Below are 20,581 nucleotides of genomic sequence, written 5' to 3' on the forward strand. Positions count from 1 at the left end.
TTCCCTGATTATTCAAAAGTTAAGTGCCTTAACTTGCATTTTCTTTGACAGGTCCTTAGAAGGCACCTGGGCAGTAAGGAAGGTATGTCCATGAAGATAATCTGACTGATTTGGCTCTGTAACAGTGTAAAATCCCCTTGGAGACTCTTAAAGGCAAACATAAGGCCCTTGGTTTAAATTTCTATTCTTAAAAGAAATCAGTCATTGGATTCTTATAAGAATAACTGTGTAAATCAGTCCATTGAATTGCTTGGAAAATCTCAGACAGATTTAGGATTGGGCAATTGCGTTGAAATGTGTGGTCTTCTTAAATCAACAAAGTAATACATAACAAAGTATGTACTTGAAGCATGTATGTCTCTTTACTGCTGCACATACACCTTTTTTTTTTCAGCAAGACTAACCAATTTATCACAAGACAGAGATGACATTTAAGAGCAACAGCATAGTGTTAATTGTAGATAATGCTTAGATCCTTGTCCATATTGGAGTTTTTAACATTTCTACTGCTGCCACAACCAGTAGGACGTTTTGGGGCAGAAAGCTTTGTGTGGACACAATCATTGGGAAGGGATTCTTTCTAGATTATAAACGGTGAGCTTGTTTTTATTATGTGCTTATTTCCATTATTTTACCCAGACAATTCAGATCCACTTTCCCACAGACATTTTACAAATACTTTTTTGGAAATTGGTCTGATGGCAATCTGAGATAAATTCTAAATTAAGCCTGGTAGTTTCAGTGCTGCTGAAATGTAACTTTTTTTTCCTCCCAGGATGTTTTGACCAGTGCAAAAACAATACCTTTTATCCCAAGAATCTGTGTGGTACCTGCTGTATGTTACAGAATTAACTGCAACCTAATGTTTCCTGTGAGATTTCACCTCTCTAAAAGGGTCTGTCCCAAAAGCCATTCAGGAAGTGAAAACAATAGCTCTTATCACAGGCAGTGGTATACTTTTCAACCATGTTTTCTATGTGGGTGGGTGATTCAGGAGCTGCTAAGGTTGTGAAGATGCATGGTAAATGAAGTGGATTGCTTATAGAAAGACACTTGAGTCCCCTTACCCTTCTCCTTCTGCTCACGGAGATCTGCTGAGATGCTTCATTCCTGAAACAGAACTTTGAATATGCTCATCATCTCCCCCCCCCGCTACATAGAAATCACAGTTTTAATTTAATCCTTAGTATTTTGTTAAAAAACTTTGAAAGATGAATTTTTTAAAGCTTATGAAATTGTTCATTACTAACCCAGTTAGGTTTTGCAGCACATTTTGTGTAAGTTATGCTAAGTCATCTGCCCCCAGTAGAATTTTTAAATAAAATTATACTATTTGATGCTCTGAATACTAAGGCATTTGTCAAGCCACAGCTCTCTAAAACTTTATAAATTAAAGCAAGCCTCCGAGAATCCTGTCCTCAAAAGGTTGTTTTCCAGTGACTGCTGTTCATTTGGAGGGATCTGAGAATAATAGTTGCTTGTGCATAATGAAATAGTGGTATTGGGGTATTCTGCTACTGTGTCTCTGGGATTAGCTGTGAGCAGATTTCGAAAAAAGTATCTTTTCTGTCTAAGGTTTTTCTGTCATAACTCTTTATTTCTACCACCTTCATTACTCCTATTTGACTAAGACCAGGAGTCATCGTCTTTCAAATATTGTTGCTCTTTATGAAGTGTTGAAAGAACAGATTGCTTGTAGTTAGAATGCTGTGGCATTTTCTGCTCTGTGCAACCACAGAACCTAATTTATCTACCTGTGCTATTTCAGCTGAGTCACTTTCTTGATATTAATGATTGTCATGATCTGCCCGCAAAGTTGTGGTCTGTGTAGCCAAGCAGCTATTTGGAAATGCTTCTAAAATAATTTATGTCTCTGTGAATAATAGAGCTTTAGCTTGAATTGCAGAGAAAAAAATCATTGCAATTTCCAGTACGCATCTAGCAATGCACCATTTTGGGTCGTGGTGGGGAACACAGATCTATGCAACTTACCAATGGAACGTTTTACCTTGTAATATCCATTTAGAATGCCTGAATGAATTAATGCAAGCAGTTGCAGAACTGTGTAGGCAGAATAACTAATCAAGAAGTTCTTTGGGCAAACACTAAAAAGTGCCACTGAACGCGTTTGATTTTGCTGATGTTAGATCATTGGCCTTAAAGTGAGCAAGTTGAATGTATAATTATATAACCACATAGCTGTGACCTTTGAATCACCTGCACTTGACTATAGGAATTCAGTTTCAAAAAATGCAAATATTTAAAGTACAAAATTAAATTATATTATACCTTATCAAACTAACTGAGCTGCCTTCTCTCTAAATTCCTTTCGATTAGTAACTAGTGAGACATTACCAAATAAAACACTGGCTTCAAAGGTCTTCAGAAGAACAAAATTATAATGCACTTTTTTCAAATTTTGCTGAGCGTGGAATGGGTTGCAGAATTTAAAAATAGCATCCTATAGTTGCATCTTACTTTGAGAAAAATGGGGGCAGTCCTATACACTGTACAGCGTTTCTTGAAGGGTCGTCCTATTTTCTGCTAAAACTTTTTTGAGAGGTTTTTCTTTTGAAGTTGGCATTGTACTTTCAGAGCAGTTTCTAAAATACTTGGCTACAAAGATAATTTCAGAGAAGTCCTGTTTTTATTACATAGAAAATGTTGTAACATCGAGTGCATCTATGTAGCATGGCCCCTGTGGCTGGTGTCCAAGCTCAGTCTGAATAGTTGGGATACTAGAAACAGTATTTCTGTAATATTGTGGTTTGCTGCTTAGACTAATTAGCCTTGATGAGAAATAGCTTGCCAGTGTTTCAAAAGTATTTTAAATCCTGAACCTTTTTAAAGTGAAAATGACCTCCCGTACCCCAGATTTTTACAGGAAATTATCTTCCCTGTCACAGTGTGTTGAAAAACTTTATTGTAGAATGTGTAAAAGAACAGTTTCCTGAAAACAAGTCAGGTATATTAGTCATGGGATTTTTTCTGTAAACTACTTTTTTCCTGATCAATTACGGTTACATTTGATAGAATTTAGAAATTTTGTAAGTGCAAAGTAGCATTTATAGAGGTAAAATACTAAGAAGTATTTGTGACATTTAACTCTATAAATATAGTATGATATTTAACTATAAATATAGCATAAATGTTGTTGTTAGGTTTACAAAACTTTGTATCCTAAGGTGGAAAATATTTGTAGAATTCTACCAGCTCTTGTTTAGTAAGTTGTGACTAGTATCCATCTCCTTTTCGTGTGCTGGGAGTGTATGTTTCTGGTATTTCTTTTGCTCAGTCAAGCCTGCAAAGGGAGTTTTCTCCTTAGTCACACTGCAGAGCGTTTTTATCAAAATTACGTTTGATAGGAACTCTAAAAGTATCTTAAAAAAAGCCTAAATCTCTTCTGTAAACAGTATTTTGAAACAAGCAAATCATGTTCCCCTTTCAGAAAAACCAGGTTTACTAATACAAAATATTCTTGGGCTGGAATTATTGCGGCCTTTGAAGGAAGCCTGATGGAAGGTGCAGAGAGATGCTGTGGGTGACCGTGATGAGCAATCTTTCTATACTTGTACTGGTGGGACGTTCCAGTGATGTTGGGGGCAAACTTCCTAAAATCTTGAATTTGTGTAACTAAACGGATCTCATAGGGGCAGATATTAGTCTTTAGACTGATTAGTGAATAATGATATTTTACTTTATTTCTGCAAATTTCTAATTTGGGAGAAGACCACCTTAGAACTGGGTTTCGTTGCGGGTTTTTGGTTTTGTTTTTATTGTGTTTTTTTTACCAGCTCATTAGGCTGATTCCAAGCAGGAATTTACTGGATTATTCAGGAAATTAAGGGGCATTACCACCCCTCTTCCCCAAAATTAACCACCTGCAGAGCAGCAGGGATCTTCTGTCACATGACACTGTTGCAGCTCTTCAGCTCTCACATATTGCTCACAGATGCCTGGTCTTGGTCAATCACATTAAATGCGAGTGACTGGCAAACTAATGGCACATTGCAGCCTGTGATTGAGCTGTGATCCTTGAATGAAAGATGTTTTATATTTTTCATATCTGAGGGTGGAATCCTGTCTTCACTAAACTTAGTGACACAAGTCCTGTTAAGAGGAACTGGGATTTTCCTCCTCACGTCTGTATTCTCGTTCTCATCTGCTGCTGAAATCCACTAATCGTCCCACTGAAGGAAAGTCTGTATTTGTCTGCTGTGTCATAAGTATTCTTACTCATAATTAGTTCCATCTGTAAGGAGTAGTCTTTCATGTTAAGTGTGTTACTGTTTTGAAAATGAAGAGTCTGCTTAATCTAATGCACAACATGAGCACATGCTAGCTAAACAATGTGAAGACCACTGTTTCTTATGTCTACAGCAAAATTTCAGGCACTTGACCAAAACGTTGACGACATTCAGTTTGGTAATGTGTTCTAAAAGTTTTTAATTAGCCACAGGTGAAAGTTTTTAATTACCCACAGGATAAATCCACAGGTAAAATTTATCTGTGGATAGTATTTTACCTTGCTGTGGAATAGTTCTGTGTATTGGGCAAATAACTGATTAAAGGTTAATAATTCAAAGCAAAAGATTAATAATTCGAAGTACCTTAATCAGTTAAGTATGATGGAAAATGAGGACTTAGTGTGTTTTGTTCTGGACTCACTACAAAATTTATCCAAAACATGTTGGTGATTACAAACACAGTGACCATTAATAATTATTACTATAAATGCCTGGAATTTCTTGGTGCAAATAAGCTTTGACCTGTATTAATACGAAGTAATATTTACAAACCAACTTTAAATGCTTGAAGGAGGCGTCCAGTTGAACACAAAGCAAAATACTCTTCTGCAACTTAACTAGCATGCTGGCTTTTTAGTCCCATATAATTTGAGTTTTAGCTGTGATAAAGGCTGATTTTTTTAAGGAGGACTTTACATACTGAGTTGATTTTAGGTGATCCACTTGCTACTGAATGCCGCTTAGTAAGAGGCAATGCTTAGATTCTCAGAGTTCCCAACAGCCTTTTTCCACTTGATTGTCTGTGGTGTGAGTATGTGACAGCATGGACATATGAATAATTTGTTGTGTTGGAAAGCTGGAGTAGAGGCTGGCTTACTCGGGGAGAAAAACCCCCTACAGATGCTTTATTATACTTATGGTTTGGCTTAAATTTATATTTTCAAGAATAGATAATTCTCAAATCTGTGGAAAGTAGCTAGTTCATCATTTCTACAAATATTTAAGATCTGCTTCCTTTTGTTGCTCAGCTGTAAACCAAAAGATTTATTTTTGGTTTTTGGTTTTGTGTTTGTTTTTTTTTTTTCCACAAGTTGGAATTAACAGATATGGTACAAATAGGATTTAAAAGTTTTGTCTTTTTTGGTTTGCTTTCTGAAAATCAATCCTTTTCTGTGTTACATCCAAGTCTGTCTTATTTTGGTTTTGTTATATAACCTCTTTAGCTACCAAAAAAAAAGAAAAATTATTTAGGCCTTCCATGATGCTTTTATTTTATAGTAGGAATAAGTTACTTGGCGCAGCAAAATTTGAAAAAAAAGTCTGCCTCAATCCCAGCTTTCAGCTCCTAGCCCAAAATTAAATCAACAGGCCCCATGAAGTTGTACTTAAAGACCATAGTATTAAAGATCTTAGAAACAATCCCATCCCTGGAAGTGTTCGAGGCCAGGCTGGATGAGGCTTTGTGCAGCCTGGTCTAGTGGGAGGTGTCCCTGCCCATGGCAGGGAGGTTGGAACTACATGATCTTTAAGGTCCCTTCCAATGTAAACCATTCTATGACTCCATAATACTGTGAATATTTGGAGAATAATTTCCCATTCTTTCTTTCTGCTTCTTGCTGCACATTTCCATTCTCTCTTTGTGACCAAGTTTATCGCAGTACCAGAGAAAAACTGCCGTTACCATATTTTTTCAGATAGCCCAGGACTTATTTTAAACAATAGTTATAACTGGGGGTTTTGCTTTTCTGGTTTTTTGGAGGTTTAAATGCTTTAACCTATAAAAAGCTGTAGGGCAATATCAGCATAAAAAGGGGGAGAAGGAGAAAAATTTTCAGCAAACTCCTTTAAGCATTCTGCATTACATTCATGGCGCTACCAGGATCCAAAGGCTAATCCAAGAAAAACATACAACGAGTTGAGAGATTTTGTTTGTTTTGATATTTCCATCCTCTTATTTTGAATTAGTTTGCTTTTACTACATTGTCAGGTAAATTAAAAGCATTCACATTATTCCTTTAGTTTCTTATGGAAGTTTTTCATTAACTCCCCAATGTTTTGTGCCAAGCTGTCTGTCCTACTTGGTGATTCTGCCTTCATTATGTTATTTGTTTCATTTATACAAGCCACATGAAAGAAAGAAAAATGAACTCAAATGCATTTTCAAGAATACACACTATTTTTAAAATCTGCTTTTAGTCTTTCAGGGCTTTCTTCCTTTATTTCCTTGTTCAGGTTGGATTTTTTTGTATGTAATAGTGGGATTAGAAGCCTGGAGATTCAGCTGTAGTAATGAACAATGATTATATATGTAAATTCTCACTCTTGGATTTTGTATGTGGTTTCCACTGATTGTTTTTTCAACTTTTTATATAGATGTGAAAGATACTTTCACATTGAGAAGTATCAATGAAATTGATTTTCACAGTGAAAAAAACACTTTTCATACTACTTTATTAATTTTTAAACAGGATACTACTATAAAAGCTCATTTTTGCAGATGGACTTAATAAATGCAGCTGTGCATACAAAGACTTTCTTGGCTGGAAACTGAGTATTTTCATTTTCTAAACAGGTGTCTCAATGCATGTACCTACTGCAAAACTAAGCATGCCAGAGGAGATCTAGCAAGTTATCCAATTGAAGAACTAGTGGATAGAGCCAAACAGTCTTTTCAAGGTAAGGAGTTTTATCCCTACAGTAGAAGTCAGCCTCTGAAGTGTTCCAGGTCTTATTTTCTCACGTAGTGATCATGGTGCGATATGGCTCTATTACAGCAGCTGATGTTCTTAATAGTCGTAACTGTGTCTGGTGATGCCTTTGCAATAGAAAGCCGTGCTTTCATTATGTTTTGTGCCACTATTTACAAAATGTGGTCCTGCTATAAGGACTATTTCATTTTGATTTTAGGCTTGCTCAAATGATGTTCCGTGCAAGCATTTCGTCATGATGATGGGGAAACTGTAACTTTTGGTCATTTTACTCCATCTCTGCTTTCTTAAAGGGGAAGACAGTATCTTTTTTTCACTCAACAATAAGAGAAAATTTCATGAACCTCCCTAGGATTCTTGAAACCCCGTTTAAGGATACATGGCTTTTTCTGGTAATGGATTTCCTGGAGGAGTTCTGGGATGTTTGAGGGCTATACAAAGCTTATCAGTGTTTAAGTTCAATAGAGTATTTGTAATCTCACATGGATCCAACCAAACACCAAAAGTTTTTCCTGCAACAAAGTATTCTGTGCCAGTATCTGCCTAAAACTCTTGTACATCTGGTAGTTATGATAGCTTTATTGTGTCTTAATATTTTGTTCTTTATATATATATAAAAAAATTTTGCCTGTGTTTCAAAAATACAGATTTCCAAATAATGCCAGTATTCATTTCTGATGCAATCTCTGTGAAGCCACAGGTGTTGGTATTTTTTGTGTTTGTGTGCCATGTTGAAGGATTAAATGTGTATTAAAAAAATACTGAGGTAATTCAGGTATAGCATCTTCTTCCGTCTTTGTATCAAATACTTGGAATCAGAAGTAGAGCAATAAATACAACATATACTGTCACATCCTCTGTGCATGTACAAACAGCACATGCATTGGGTTTCACTTAAGGCCTTGAGTGTTGCAGCTGTTCTAATAAGAAACAGGTCTCCAATGATTCACCATGTTTTAAAATCCATCCTTGTTTAGGGACACATAATGAACCTTATTTAGATCAGTGATGAACTTGTGTCTGTTCATATCAGTAGTATGCAAGGAAGAGTCCTTTTTTTCTAATTAAAGCCCACGTTCACAAATTCTAAGTTCTACGCTGTCCACGCAGAAGGTTCTCACTTAAGATTATAAAAGTCTTTTGCTTTTGTTTTTGTTATAAGCTAAGCTCCTTCTTCCGTGAAGCTTATCTGTAATTGCCACAAAATTTCTCCTACTGCTTAGGTTTGTACCATTAGTGCTGTTGTTGCTGTGAATAGGATTGGCTGTTACGATAGACAGGAATCCTGTCATGTCTCAGATTTCTTGTTTTAGTAGGACAAGTTTCTAAAACCTATATGCATATTATGAAAAGTTCAGTAACTGAAGTGCAAGATGTATAAATACATTGCTTATTTTGGTGGAGAAAGCAGTTCAGGAAACATGTTTCAGAAAGCTAAAAGTTTTCAGTCGTACATGACAGTGATTTTGAAACCAGTAAGTAGTCACTGTGTAGGAGAGAAGCTGCCATTTGATGGTTATCGCGATTATTATGCAGTAATTACCAGACACAAATAAATCCCTGGTGACAGCAAGATGTGTAGGTAGAAAAAGAACACAACATTCCGTTCATTTCATCCAGGTATAACTCTGAAGTGCTTTTGTATTATTAGTAGCATAAGAATAGTGTTATTCTGATAGCGCTGTATAGCTGTTGAAATGTTCGAAAGAAACTTTGAACAATGCAGCAAGGGAATATGACAAAGAGAAAATATTGGTAATACATTCAGGATTATGGTCTTACTTAACTATTTAAATTTTATTTAGATTTATCGTATGTATGGAAAGAAAAAAAATTTCAGACTTGTCAGTTCTGTTATAGTTGTATTTATGTGCCATGAAGTCCACATTAAATTAACATAAAGATATATTTGCTTGCTATAACCAGAAAGAAAACTTTTGTGTTTTGTTTGTCTTTGCAAACAATAACTGTGAAATTTTGGAAAGTATTTTGAACTTCAAGTATTGTACATTTGGTTTGAAAATTCAGTAATTCAATTCATCTGTTGTATTGTGGCCTTTATTATAAATATTGACTCTTTCGAAATAACTTGATTTCTAATGGAAAAACTTGCCCTTAAGCTATTGTTTTGAAATTTCTTGAAGAAATCCTATGACGTGTCTCACAGCAGGCATCTCCAGGGAGTTCTGTTCTTATGTGGCCTTACACTGGTACCTTTGTTAGGGGACGTAAGGAAAGAAGCAAGTACTGAGTTGTCAAATGACAGGCTTTGCCTCCAGCTTTGACATACTTAGAAACAAGCATGAAATAGTCGGATACTTAGTTTGCAGTGTATGGAGAATTTATTACTACCAGCTTGCTGCAGCTGGGCTGCAGAAACTTCATCAATCTAGTGAAAGACTTAAGCAATTCAAAGTCGTTGCTAAAGTTCTTGCTATGTTACTGAGCCACAATCTCTTCAGCAATCACTTCTGTTTTCTCCGAAGATGTGTTGCTGAAGCTCTAGTGAAAAATACAGAGAAGTACAGATGTGTGATAAAAAGTTTTTCCACTTTGGAATTATTCATGGGAGAAATGAGGTGTCTTAGAAGAACAGCAGCAAAACTGTATGTGATGATTTTATATAACTGCATGATCAAATCATGTAACAAAAGGGAGACATTTGCAGTGTTTTGTATGTATATATTCTTACAGTACACCACTTCATAGGCCCCAAAGGTGAAATGTTTCAATTGTGGAACACACTGAAAATGGATTAGAAGAGCTGTATTTGAAGACGTTTTGTTACAGGTCCTTACATTTCAGCACAAAAAAGCTCTCTGAAATGCTTTATTCGGGTGATCATACTTTGACAAGATTGCAGTTGGCGTCTAGAAACAATATTTGTAGGAGCAGTATGTTGCCAGAACAGGCTGTAGTGTTGTGATCAGATACTCCGCAATTTTTCCTCAGGCACTCCTGTACTGCAGCCTCTGGGTAGGATGTCTGTATGTAGGAAGTATTTCCAAGCTGCACTACATGCTGCATTATTCGGCTGCAAGCTATTTCAAGTAGTCAGTGGACCAGTTGTGGACCGCTAATAATATGGTATATGGTAATATGATACTTGTGTGACAGCAGCTGTAAAGTGGTACCTCACAGTCATCATGCTCTGATGTTTGTCTCCAAGACGACTTCAGAAGATTTTTGAAACTCTGAGGCTTTTTAGTCAAAAATTAGCTCTGTGACTTTATTTACCCGCTGGGTTTTGAGAGTTTTGCATAGTTTGTTTAGGTAAGTAGGTTTTTATTTCAGGGTATTTTAGGATCGAAACCTTTATCTTTTTGGTCAGTTTTGTAAAAGCAAAACATAATACTCTGCTGAGAGTGGTAACTAGATGACAGCAGATGACAAAGCTGCAATAATTTACATGCATGTTCAGATTATTTGTTATAAGCATGAACTTGATTTAAATCAACTGGTTAAAATGAAATGGCTGAAATCATAATGACTGAACAGATATCAGCCTGTATTTTGTACTCTTCCAACCTCTGAAATAAACTGTTTTTCTTCTTTTCTTTTTGTATTTTATTTTAGTATCTTAAATTCAATATAATGTCCACAAAAACTCGGTGTGATGCAGGTTTCTAGTACATGCTGCTCACTTTCATAATGCATTGGTCTATGTTTGAAGGTGTACTGAAATTGAGGTTTTTTGCATACTTTGTATGCGTTTATGTCTCCTGTCTGACCTCCACAGTAGTTTTGAAGTTATGACTGACATCAACTTTAATAATTCACAAAATTTCTTTAAAAAAATAATCTATCTGAAGTTAAAAGTAGACTATTGAGGTTTTTCCTTGTTTAATTTTAATATTTTTTCTGTAAATTTCAACTTTTAGTAAGTAACTGTATCATTTTTTTACATGGTCAGCCTTGACAAATCACATTATATATCAGACTTCTATAAGACAGCACGTAAAAGTATTGGGAAATATAGTGAAGTGGTCTTTGAGTAGAGAACAACAGTCTACTGTAAGCATGTTTATGCAAAGAGGTTTTCTACAGCTGATAGTACAGCACTTTTGTTGTGTCATCAATTTAGTAGTATGTTTTTTTCAAAATTTGCTGTATCATGTTCAATGCTGTATTTTTAGGGAATTGCATTTGCGGTTATGAGAGAGCTCTTTCTTTCCTTCCAAAAGCTACTTTATGTATAACAATGTGTTTTTTTGCTTAGTGTATGAAGTGGAAGCCTGGGGTAGCTGCCATTAGTGAACAGTGTTCCAAGGAGACACAAAAGTTAAACAAGCCTCTGCTTCGAATGTTGTGTGGAATGGTGTCCTGGGATAGCTTTGACTAAATTGCAAGACTTCAAAATGATTTTTTAAAATTTTTTACTTAAGTAGGATTTTAGTTACCATAAAAAGATACATAACTGATGATGCTGCCTGGTGATTTGTAAACCCTACGTATTGTGAGAGACTTTCTGTGCAAAAATAGCGCTTTATATTGCCAACAATTTTTGCTGGTTCAGCAAACTAAGTTAAAAATATAAATAGTTTTATGGAATTAGCTGCTATTTCATTCTAAACTAGAAAAAAAATATTCTGCATGTACCAATACAAAATTACACTTCTTTAGCATTGCATGCCTGTTGCAGAAGGCAGGGAATATACTACTATTAAAATATACACTGTATAATTACTAGTGTATTAGCTTATTTTATGGTAGCAACAAGGGAGCTCAATTGAAAGTCAAGTCCTGTTGGGAAACATTGTTCTCATATCCTCAAGCTACGTGGAACAATTGCTTCTGGATGAATAATTGCAGTGGCAAAATACCATTTATTTTTATTCCTTTATTTGCATGATAGTTCACTGGCATGCATGGTGTTGAATTCTGAATAACGCTTCTGTTTAGGAAATCTTGGACAAAATGTAGCATTACAAAGTAGAGGAGCTATCTAAATGAAGATTCTGAGTCTTGGCTTTCTTTAGTCGTCTTTAGCAATTATCCCTAATCTTGTAGATCTTGAAGTGTTGAGAGTTTAAAGGAGATTAATGTTAAATATTTCTCTCTCTACAAGTATTACTATAAACAGATGTTTATGCATAATGATAAGGTTTGATTTTGTATAATGTTACTGGTTTCTGGAGCTTTTCAGATCACTGCGAGCTTTGCTGAGGATTGCTGGTTTTAGTAGTTCTGATGTGGTGCTGTCAAGATATTCTGCTTTATTCATTGGTAGCCGTTTTCTTCCTGCACCACTACCAGTAAGCTCTCTGTATGTTTTCAAAGTAGCTGCCATTTATGAAAGGACAAACGTTAAGTATCAGCAATGTTTTTAGTTTCCCATTAATTGGCAGAAGCGGTGCCAAATTAAGATGCTTAGGCTATGTCTTCTCGGTAGTGGATTTGGTCTTTGAACATGCTGTGAGGGACTGGGTGCCTGGTCACGCAGGTGGAGACCTGGGCTGAGTACTTGGGGTCCTTCTAGGGAAGAAACTAAGACTGTAGGGAGGGTTGTTGTACACACAGGTCTCACCTTGTGAGATAAATACTTCGAGCCTGGGCACAAACCCAGGAGCGAATAAGCTGTCTTAGTGGTTTCAACACAGCCTGTGTTAATGACCTTAAGCATGCCCCATGATCTTAATTCCTTGCTCACTAGTATTTTTGAACTCCTAGTGTCAGTGTTATGTCAAATAAGTGTATATATCTGTTGTACCCACACTGATTTTTTCTTCTTTAGCCTAGCAGCATTATCAGAAGTCAAGCATTTTCTTGTGCTTTGTACTAAATTTTATTCAGCAGTTTCTGCAACAGTCCCAAAAGAAAGCTAAATCTTCTTCCATACTAGCCATGTGATGAAGAGACTTGGTTGAGAAACTGTTGGATAACAAATTACATAAAAAAAAAAAAAAAAATTGCACTGATGTTACCTATTGATGTCTGGGAACTGAGTTTCCATTGTTCATATAAGCTCAAATCTTGCCAATGTGCAAATTGATACTTGGTGTTGATTTTGTGGCTGTTAATTAATCTGTATTTGAGTTATGCTTGAAAATTCTTGGAAACTCCCTGAAATTGAGTCTGTGCTTTATGGTTCAAACACAGTCAGCAGACTGTGACTGTTGTAAGGATAGATTGGAGTGTGCTTTGTGTGGGAAAGAAATGGAAAGAAAAACTCTTTAATTATACGTGTATTGTTGAATACCAAGAAAAACTAAAGTATATCATGTCAATGGGAGACAACTAATGAATTAGTTGAATAAGATGGACGTGTCTTTTGGAAGTGTTGTTTTGTTGGTTTTTTTGAAAATTCAGTGGTCATTTGGCAAGATTGGGAAATCTGCTTTGTATAGAACTGAAATATGTTTGCTTGGTTATTCTCAGAATAAAAGGGTTTGTTTCATTTTGGATTGAATTAAATATTTAGATGAACTTGAGTGTTTTGTTTGGTTTGCAAAGTACCCCTTGGCTTTCAAAATATAGGTCAGCTCTGAACCCAAATATAACATTGGTGAGTGGGGTGATATTTTTATTTTTCTGTTTTTTTAGGGAATGGTTTACTGTGGAAATGTTTACGCTGAAATGTTTCACTTTCATTCCATGTGAAATATTCCACAATTTTGAAATTTTATTAAATTTTTAAAATTTTCTTTCCTTTTCGAAGAAATGATGCTTGTTCCCCAAAAGCTGTAAGCTAAACTTTAGCAAGTGTCTGTTTCTGTTCAGGAAAAACAGCTTTAGAAAAGCAAAATTTTTAGTATATTTACCAGTCATTGCCCAGGGCAACATAACTAAAAGTTGAGTATAAAATTAAGAAAGTTAAGCTCAAGGCACATTTTCATGCCACGTCCTTTATAGACAAAAGGAAGCAAGGATAAAGGCAGGTTTTACCTGTGTCCTTTATAGCAAAAAGGAAACAAAGGCAGGTTTTACCTGTAAATGCAAACCATATCTTATTATTTTTTGCTGCTTTAGCCACACTAAAGAAAGCTTGAGAGTGAGAAAGCAAATGTTAGTATGCTTTTAAACACCTCCAAAAGGGGTTGCAAAAGCCAAACAAAATTTTCTTGTAAGGTGAATGTAATGAAGAAACCTAAAACTTTGGTGCTGATTGGCTGTTTCTTGAGTTCTCCCATACTTAAGTCACACTCTGCATTATCCTATAAAAACCTCAGAGGGAAAAAACGCCACACTTAGACAAAATGATATGTTGAAGGTGTAGCATATACTGGCTTTGACTGACTTGCTTTTCACAGCAAGAATGGCCTTGTAAGAGTATGAAGTCCATGCCCATTATAATTGGGTTTAAACTTTCTTATTGAATTATTTTCTATCAGAATAGACAAAATCTCAAGATCCGGAATTTTTGACAGGAATATATTGAATTCAACAGCAAAGTTTTCTAGAAGAAGCTGAATGTGTTCTACTTTGCATTGTATAGTGTAACGCTTGAATCTTCCTTTCCAAAATGCTTTTGCCTCTATTTTCTGATTTATAGAATCAAAATTTTCTGATGCATAGATTACAACATGTGTAAGAAATGAAAATTTTATATGGAAATCTCTTCTAACAAACACTCTTTACCCTTAAAAAAAACCAAACCCAACCTCCATACCATTTTTCAAATCCTTTCCAATGGAATTTTTTGGGAGAACAGAATTTTCCATATCAGAGATAAACTTGGTTCATACCCAGCTTTGCTATGCATAGTGTTTTCTTATGTTGTTTGTTTGTTTTTGGGTTTTTTTTTAATTTTGAAGGGAAGGAGGAGAATGGTGACAGTGTTTTTCTAAAATAAACCTCTTCTGTCAGCCTTTTTACTGACTTCTAGGAAAAGTAGGATTTATTCTAATATTGTTCCTGAAGTATAATTTGAAGTTGCATTCCAAGGAACTTGGGTTGCTGTATTTGAGACCTTTTGATAAACAATGACTCTTTGTTCTTTTGTGCTTTTTGGCTATAGCCGAAGAGCTAGGTTTTTGTTGTTGTTACTAAGTTTATTAAAATTCTTTCTGTATTGTCTTTTCTGTCTTATGAATCTTTTAAGCTTTTCCTGCTGACTTTGCTAATGCATGGAATATGTAGGCCAAGATAAATATTTTGGTACCAGCCTGTCATTTCTTAGAGTTATATGGGATAGTGTAATGAATTGGTTTTTTGTGGCCCCATGCAATCTTTTTTAATGATTCTGAAGGAAAAAGGTATAATTGCATTCCATCAGTAGCGATTAGAAGCAATGTCTTCAGGTATGTAAAAACTGCTGTGTAACAGATATTTAAACATACATAACCAACATCATATAGCAAAGAGATATTTTAAAGGATAAAAAGATGCCTTTTCAGTAGTAAATTACACTATTGTAGATATTTTCAAGCTTCATTTGCGTAAGAAAATTAGAGGTTTAGTGAGCTTTCCTCTTGGCTCAGAAAGAAATTCCCTGTCATGTTTTTGGTATGTGTTTCTTTTGTACAGTCAAGTTAACCAATGTGTTACGGTTGTTTCTGTTGTCATGAGCGTGTCTGGTTGCATAGAAGGTTTCTTCGCTTTATTTTTAATTTTACTTTAGAAATGCACTGGCAAGTAAGTAAAGTTATCGGTGTCTGGCTTTTTTCCTCATTGCTTTCCAGCTTCCTGAGGAGGGGAAGGAGAGAGGGAGGTGCTGATCTCTTCTTCCTGGGATCCAGTACCAGGACACATGGGAATGGCTCAAAGCTGTATCCCTCAGGGGAGGTTCGGACCTGACACGAGGAAACATTTCTTTACCAAGAGGGTGGTCAAACCCTGGAACGGGCTTCCTAGAGGGGTGGTTGATGCCCCATGCAGTATTGAAGGGGCATTTGGACAATGCCCTTAATAACATGCCTTAACCTCTGGTCAGCCCCGAAATGGTCAGGCAGCTGGACTCCCATCATTGTTGTAGGTCACTTGCAACTTGGCTCTTCAATTTGATTAGATTATCATCTTCTTCTTCCCTCCTTATTTCCCTACCAGTACATGCTGAGGAAATCTTTGGTGACGTTTCTTCCCAGCCCTGTGCTAGCAGAAGGGATTGAATGCATAATCATGTCATAATCATGTCCCATCCTAGGCATTGGCTCTGCCACTTTGTGGGAAGGAGGCATCTACCTTCTAATGGAGGTGAGAGCTGTGGATTATCTTGAGATCATTTGACCACCTGAACAGATTTGCCAAAAGCACATGTGAACTGCAGTTTTTGGCTCTTCTGTGTTCATCCAGTGTAGCTGGATTTCCACAGGATGGCAAAAAACCCCACATCTCTGAAACTCGCGAGACTCAAAGATCAAGCCCTCAGTCTGAAGCAGGAAGTGCTCCGGAGCTAAATGGTTGCAAAGCTTTTTGAGGTGAGCATCCCTGTGGATTTTTTTTGTCTTTTTCTCCTTGTACTCATTTTTAGAAATGCCTGAGCTGTTTCCCTTGGAAAAACATGCTAAAACACGGGAGACAGAGAACAACAGTACTACATCAGAGTGAAGGACCATCTGGCCCAATACTCTGTCTACAGAGTGGCCAATCATAAATGTCTAAAGAAAAGCATATAAGCAGTGCAGGTCTACTTCTGCCAGGGTCCTGGAGGTGCTCATGAGCCTCAATGGCTGGGATGGGCTCCCCTGGGACCCCCACCCCCACCGTCTCCTACCAAGGGCCCAGGGGACATGGTATCTCAGCTCAGTTTGGGGCCTTTGGTCCCTTGCCTAAGTGATGTTGTAGGCGTGTCCATCTCTGACCCTCTTTCCCAGGTGGGCCTGGGACCTGCACTGCAGAGAGCTGCTCTGCTGCAGCTAGGTCTCTTTTCTCGGATCTAGGTTGTAACCTGTTGTGCAGAACCATATACATAACATAGCATAACCTATTCTGTTCTCCGCCTTCCAAGCATAGGCTGCTTTTCACAAGCAAGAACCCCTGGAAGAACAGAGCCAGGGAAGCAGAGAGCTTGCTCCTGCCACAAAATTGCAATGGGAAAGAGAGCCTGAATGAGACAGGGCACAGGTAGCACCTTGGAGGCGCAAAAGCAGCAGGCAGGAACCCAACCAAAATGGCCCAGAGGAGCCCTGAGAAGGGACTGTGCTCAGTCCTATAGAGGACAAGAAGCAACCCCCAGGGGCCACCCTAGAGGCCCACCTTGGCAGTCTAGAAAGCTTCTTTCCCCCCCTGGATGTCGGGCACAAGGGCCACCTTCATGGCGTAGGAGCAGCAGGCACCTGGCCAAAATGGCCCAGAGGAGCCCTGGCAAGCTGCCATGCTCAATGCTGCAGTGGAAGGAAAAAAATCCCTGGAGACACTTGCTAGGCCACTGTGGGGGGGAAAAAAAGCCTTCCTCCTCACAGCTGCAGGGCACAAGAGGCCATCTTCATGCTGCATGAGCAGCAGGCAGTAACCTAGCCAAAACGGACTGGAAGAGCCCTGACAAGTGGCCATACTCAATGCTGCAGAGGAAGGCAAAAAACCCCTGGGGACCAGGGCCAGTCTGCCCCAGGGGAAAATTCCTTCCTGACCCCAGAGCTGGTGATCGGCTATTCCCTGAGCATGTGAGCAAGACCTGCCTCCTTGTCTCACAGGCTGGTCATGCCTCCCAGGAGATGCCCAAGCCCTATTCTCTCTCAACCTGGAGCCATCTCGGGGGCTTCTGAGAGTGTCCAAATGCCCCTGGCCTGATCGACCTGGGGATAAGAATCCTTCCTCTACCTGGCAGGACACCAGTGGGTGCTCCAAAGCACTGGGATCCCTGGCAACATCTCTGCATCCCATTTCTTACAGCTGTTTCCACTGGCTCTGCAGGGGACGAGGATGGTGAGCTCTGCAGTGCTCCTTAAGAAGGCATTCCCTTGGTCTGGCCACTGAAAAGGCCCAATAGCCTCAGGCAGCTCCAGCTGTTGCTGATTCTTCTCATCTCCAGCAGCCTCATCCAGCCTCCCGTCTTCTTCCCTCAACCCCCTTCAAGTAATTCCACCGGCTCCTCAAGGACTTCCTCTTGGATGTCTGCAGGCTGCCCCTGGGCCAGCTCTGTCCTGATGGAGGTTGCCCCCTTTGTCCTCTCCTGGGACATTGTGACTGCTGCATTGCCAGGTGGTGGCACTGTGACATAGGGGTGATGAGGCCCCGCCATGTGCAGCCCTGCCTACTGCCCCTCCACTCAGCATCCTTCAGAGGAAGGCCTTTGGGGTGCTGGCCTTGAGGCAGTCCCTCTGCCCAGGGAGATGCCCTTGATGTCCATGCACTGTGCACAGCTGCTGGGTGTCCCTGACATGTCCTCTGCCACTCAATTCTCATGGACAAGTCTAGTGTTACTACTCTTCTCTCAGGCTATGGCAGAAACCAACCCTGCAGCCCACAGACCGCCCCTATTAGCTGTTCCCTGTCTGTGCCAGAGCTAGCGTCCATGAGGTCATGCAGGGAGGAGGACGAGGGGCTTGATCTGGCTGGACACAAACCCTTTTCTGGGGGCCCAAGGGGCGTTCTAGCACACTGTTCTAGCACACACTTGGTAATTAGTTTGCAAAACTGGTGCAATTAGTGCAGAAAGCGGCCAGTGTACATCTATTCAGTTAAAGAATCTCATCATTTTGATGCAAGCTCAGTGGGAAGAGACAACGGGCCCTTGCGTGTGCCCAAATGTGGATCTGGTGGATCAGCAGGCAGAATGAGGCTAGAGCCAAATTCCCTTGCTAGGAGTGCCCCCTGTCCAGAGGGCTTTTAGGAAGAAGACAGTCTTTTAGGAGCAAGGATAGCTATTCTAGCTTACTGCGTTCTGAACTTATGCATTAGAATACCTGGGCAGAGATCTGTGCTACTTCTTTTTACAAGTGGGAAAACATTAATTATACTGCATAGTTATAGAAATTCTTAGGCAAGCTTGGTTCAAGATGGAAAGTCATGTATATTCCGTTGGATGATTGAGCTAAACTGTTTCTTCTGGTCTGAGAAAAAGTGTTCCTCTTCCTGTCCCCTCCAGAATGTCTCAAAACTTCATTAGAGTGGTGAGTTTCCCCCTGTTTCAGACATATTTTCAAAATAATGCACCTTTTATTTATACCTTTTTTTTAAATTCTCTTTTGTATTTTCTCATTAGTCTTGAAAGATGACAGTAATTTAATTTAATTTAATTCAATTCCTCTTTGCTGTATGATGACTGAGTTTCCAGTTCCATGTATTCATGGCTTTAGTGAAGAGATAATTTCCTCCATTTATTTCATTATGACCTTTGATTAGTGTTAAAATATATCTGTGTGTTTCGTATGCCACTCCTATTTATTAAAAATAATTACATTTAGAAAAATCATTGCTCCTCTGCATGTTTTTACTTTGTTTTGCATTATTTTACTTGATCTTTTGCAGTTAGACTTGAAGTCTCCTGAGATGACCAGATGTGAACTGACTTTCATCTAACACCATGTAGCCATCCCTTGTGCATTTGTGGTGTATATATATATATTCAGTCCACTGCTGTCAGAATGCTTCAAATCTCTATTGCACATGCTGTATAGGTGATAGACTCATGAAGAATAAATTTGGTGTTTTTAAGATCTGTTGCCAAAGACTGATCACTCTGCAGTGCACTTGTGATATGTTTGATGTTGCCATCAAAATATTAAACATACTGATCATCTTTGTGCCCTGTGGCCACAAAGGATTCTGGGATTCACAACATGCCACTGTTTTTCACAGAAATGCTATGAATTAGCAGAAGGCTGAGATTTAGTTTAAAGTGTTGTTAATATTTTCATTAAGGGTGTAGATCATGGCATCTTATAATTTTATAGTTGCCAAGAACTTTCAGTAATATAGTCTTACTTCCATTTCCTTTAACTCTGTCAAACTTTCATTGATACTTCTAGTTAAAATCATCTAACTATTTGCAAGAATTACATTATGGCAAAGAATGTTATTCTAGACAAGTTTAGAAACAAGAAAAACTTTCCTTATTGAGAAGTTATGGAGGCCTTCATGCCTTAATATGGTAGATACTTTGCCTCAGGTCACCCTTGTGCAGTTTTCTGTTGTCTTGGTTTTGTTTGTTTTTTTGATTTTGGACTTGGTAGATTTTGGCTGTTAGATTTTATAGGCATGCTCCATACCTTAGGCTGATTTGATGGGTTATGTTTGGGTTTTTTCTTATTGCCAGGTCTGCTGAGATACTAGGCATCAGAAATGAGGAAGGGGAACCTCTGTCTTTTTGGCTCCATGTGTTAATGCTGCCTTATGGTGTTGATAGAGGTCTTAGTCCAGTCAGTTGTTTATTTGTTCGTGCTGCAGCCTCATATAGCAGAACCTGCCGTAACAGTTAATTTCTCAAAAAATCTTAGCCATGCCACATTTAGGATACAAGTAAATCACACTAGATACACTAGATTTTGCAGGTATGCAGTGCAATGTGCAAAACTGCAACTGGGCCCTTCCCTTGCAAGAAAAACCACTTAGGCACTGTTTAAGGTTTGTATAATTGGGATTCTACTGTTTAAGTACTGTGTACCTTTAAAAAAAAAAAAAAAAAAGAGGTGGCCCCAAAGAGCTTATAATGTTGTGATGTAAATAGTTGAAGAGAAATACATGGTTGCATTCAGAATAATCATAGAGTCATAGAATGGTTTAGGTTGGAAAGGACCTTAAAGATCA

At 38.1% G+C, this 20,581-nt stretch overlaps 1 protein-coding gene and 1 long non-coding RNA gene across 14 annotated transcripts in view; both read left to right on the forward strand.

Moving 5' to 3' along the window:
- The window catches only part of CDKAL1 (CDK5 regulatory subunit associated protein 1 like 1), a 424,992-nt gene that overhangs the window by 186,994 nt on the left and 217,417 nt on the right, over positions 1 to 20,581 (forward strand). For all 12 annotated transcript variants that reach the window (XM_054190488.1, XM_054190497.1, XM_054190500.1 and 9 more), the window contains one exon: positions 6,820 to 6,923. In XM_054190488.1, coding sequence (XP_054046463.1) covers positions 6,820 to 6,923 — 104 coding nt within the window. The remainder of the gene's footprint in view (positions 1 to 6,819; positions 6,924 to 20,581) is intronic.
- Positions 16,017 to 19,489, forward strand: LOC128905065 (uncharacterized). 2 transcript variants are annotated; one of them, XR_008464745.1, is made up of 2 exons: positions 16,017 to 16,087; positions 16,187 to 19,489. It is a non-coding gene; the product is annotated as an uncharacterized LOC128905065 (long non-coding RNA). The 2 variants fall into 2 exon arrangements; XR_008464746.1 differs by having other exon boundaries at positions 16,020 to 16,087; positions 16,206 to 19,489.

Source organism: Rissa tridactyla, chromosome 2 (assembly GCF_028500815.1).
Source record: "Rissa tridactyla isolate bRisTri1 chromosome 2, bRisTri1.patW.cur.20221130, whole genome shotgun sequence".
Classification (NCBI taxonomy): domain Eukaryota; kingdom Metazoa; phylum Chordata; class Aves; order Charadriiformes; family Laridae; genus Rissa; species Rissa tridactyla.